The sequence below is a fragment of the Eurypyga helias genome, unplaced genomic scaffold (assembly GCF_000690775.1).
Source record: "Eurypyga helias isolate BGI_N326 unplaced genomic scaffold, ASM69077v1 scaffold9842, whole genome shotgun sequence".
NCBI lineage: Eukaryota > Metazoa > Chordata > Aves > Eurypygiformes > Eurypygidae > Eurypyga > Eurypyga helias.
In genome coordinates, this window is record NW_010234038.1 from 1,427 (window position 1) to 4,287 (window position 2,861).

General features: G+C 57.4%; 1 protein-coding gene across 1 annotated transcript; it reads right to left on the reverse strand.

Annotated features, from left to right (window-relative positions):
• Nucleotides 1–1,296: 1,296 nt before the first annotated feature.
• LOC104517304 (zinc finger protein 239-like) lies at nucleotides 1,297–2,448 on the reverse strand. The gene is given in 1 exon segment (XM_010161909.1): nucleotides 1,297–2,448. A coding segment is annotated over 1 exon segment (1,152 nt).
• Nucleotides 2,449–2,861: the final 413 nt, after the last annotated feature.

A 2,861-nucleotide genomic window follows, 5' to 3' on the forward strand; every position in this document is an offset into this window, starting at 1 on the left:
TGTCTGAAGGGGGTTTTGGGGGTGGTTACAAAGAAGACACCCCCATCCGCTGTTTTTTTGCCTTAGACTCTAGAGGAGGGGACGGGAGGGAGGGGAGACCCATGGGCGTCACCCAAGAAAACAGCAGTCCTGCCAAACTGTTTTTTTCTAGATGTCTCAGTTCAATGTCTTTATTTTTTTAACCCTATTTAGGGACCTTTTTAAGGGTCGGCGATGGTTGAAAAGAAAATTTGGGGCAGAATAAAAGCATTGGCGTGTTGGCATCGTGTGGGTATCTCTGTGCTGGGGATGGGGCGGGGGCTGCGTGGGTGGGAGAGATGGTTTTGGGGGGGTGAACCAAAAGAATTCCACAGTTTTGGGGGGAGCCAGGAGAATCCTCTGCTCCTGGAGGGTGTAAGACCCCAGGAAGGGGTGTGGGGCTGGCGTGGAGACCCCGGAGCTGGGATCGCGCTCTCCGTCCCTCTCCGTTTCCCTTGGGTGCTGAGGGAGGTTCAACCCAAACCACGGATGGGGCTTATTTGGGGCCGATGGTTGTGCTGGAGGGGCGCAGCATCCATCCAAAACACGGACACCACGAGCCCACGTGTCCTCCTCACCCCTCCACCGAGTTGTCCCGACGCTCCCATCCTCGTAGCACCATCAGGAAAAGCCAACCCTGGAGATGTTGAGCCCCAGCCTGGGTGAAAACGAGGTGTTTTGGGTTCAACGAGGCCACACCAAGGAGACGGGTGAAGGAAAAGTTTATTGCAGCTGAGTTCCTGACTATTTTTGGGAGCGCGAATGGAGGAAGAGCAGGATGTGGAGTTGGGCCCTGCTCCTCTCCATCCCTAAGATGCCTCAGGAGCCTCTTGAGAAGCCCCTTGGACAACTCAGAGAGTTTATTCATCCGAAGACGAACCGTAGATGGGCGGGATAGAGGTCGCACGATGCCACCTAACAACATCACATGAAAAAACCCCCAACAAACAACCGTAAATGAGGAAAAACGCCACTTGGTGTGTCCCAACGGGGTTGTGGGACCGTTTCCACCTCATTTCTTCCTTCCCAAAGCAGCAGAGTCTCAAGAGTTGTCTTCAAAATCTTCATCTGTGCCCAAATCCATCCATGTTTTGGCTGTGGAAGAAGTCCGTGGTCCATAGGGTGCTGCTTGATCCCACCAGGAACAATTATTGGACCAAGCAGAGGTGACTTTTCGGAGTCTAAAGCCAGTGAGTCCGCTCTCCCTAACGAATTCCTGCCATGGGTCTGCACCCCAAAGCTGAGCCCATCTCAGCAAATGGATGTTCCCACCTGCATTCATCCAGGGAACGGATGAAAAAGGGGAACCAGGACCACCAGCCAGGTCTCTACCCAACGTGGGTCGCCAGGTCTCTACCCAACGTGTGTCCTCCGATGGGTTATGAAGTTGGAACAGCGGATAAAGCTCTTCCCGCAGTCGGGGCACTCGTAGGGTTTCCCTTCCCGGTGGGTCCTTTGGTGTTTAATCAAGGCAGAGCTCACGGTGAAGCTCCTACCGCACTCGGGACACTCGTAGGGCTTCTCCCCGGTGTGGATGCGTTGGTGGGTCATGAGGTTGGAGCTGCGGTTGAAGCTCTTCCCGCAGTCGGGGCAGCGGTAGGGTCTCTCGCCCGTATGCGTCCGCTGATGCCGGATGAGATCCGAGCTGTTCCTAAACCATTTCTCACAGTCAACGCACCTGTAGGGCTTCTCGCCGGTGTGGACGCGTTGGTGGATGATGAGGCTGGAGCTCTGGCTGAACGTCTTCTCGCACTCGGGGCACTTGTAGGGCCTCTCCCCGGTGTGGATCTTCTGGTGGCGGATCAGGTAGGAGCTGACGCTGAAGCTTTTCCCGCACTCGGGGCACTTGTAGGGTCTTTCCCCGGTGTGGGTGCGTTGGTGGGACGTGAGGTTGGAGCTCTGGTTGAAGCCCTTCCCGCAGTCGGGGCACTTGTAGGGTTTCTCCCCGGTGTGCAAGCGTTGGTGGGTGATGAGCGTGGAGCTGTCGCTGAAGCTCTTCCCGCAGTCGGGGCACTTGTAGGGTTTCTCCCCGGTGTGCAAGCGTTGGTGGGTGATGAGCGTGGAGCTGTCGCTGAAGCTCTTCCCGCAGTCGGGGCACTTGTAGGGCTTCTCCCCCGTGTGCAGCCGTTGGTGGGTGATGAGGTGGGAGCTACGGCTGAAGCTCTTCCCGCACTCCAAGCACTTGTAGGGCTTCTCGCCGGCGTGCAACCGCTGGTGCACCACCAGGTTGGAGCTACGGCTGAAGCTCCGACCACATTCCTCGCAGATGGTCGGTCTTTCCTCCTCCGAGCTTCCTGGGATGGATTTACAACCTCCCCCCGTGGAGCATCGTCTTGGTTTTTCCACCCCGTTGACCTCCGGCTCCGTGGAGCCATTCGAAACAGCCTCTTCCGCGAGGTTGGGGTTCTCCTCCGTGTCCTCCATCCCCATCTCGTCACCTGCCGGAGGAAGGAGCACGGAGAGGAAGGGGATTTGCATCCGTGCCAGAGGGAAGGGGAAGGAGATCCTCCCGGATCCGTCGCCGGGAGCACGGCATCAGCAACGTGGCTGTCCTGCAGCCGGAAGCAACACTCGGCTGGAAGACGGAGGAGAGAGGATGAAGGTCACGGGAATTCCTCCTCACCTGCCTGGGTATCCCGCAGCATCTCCTCTTCCTCGCAGCTTCCTCCTCTCGATCTTGGCAAAGGTTGGGAATGGGAAATCCTGGTTTTGGCGGGGGGGAAAATCCCAAGCTGGGAGCGCGTTCCCCAGTTTGGGTTGTGGGTTGCTCCTGCCCAAGTCCATCCGTCAACGGGCAGGACACCACCAGCTCCTTGTGTCCATAAAAACCTCCAAAACGCCAC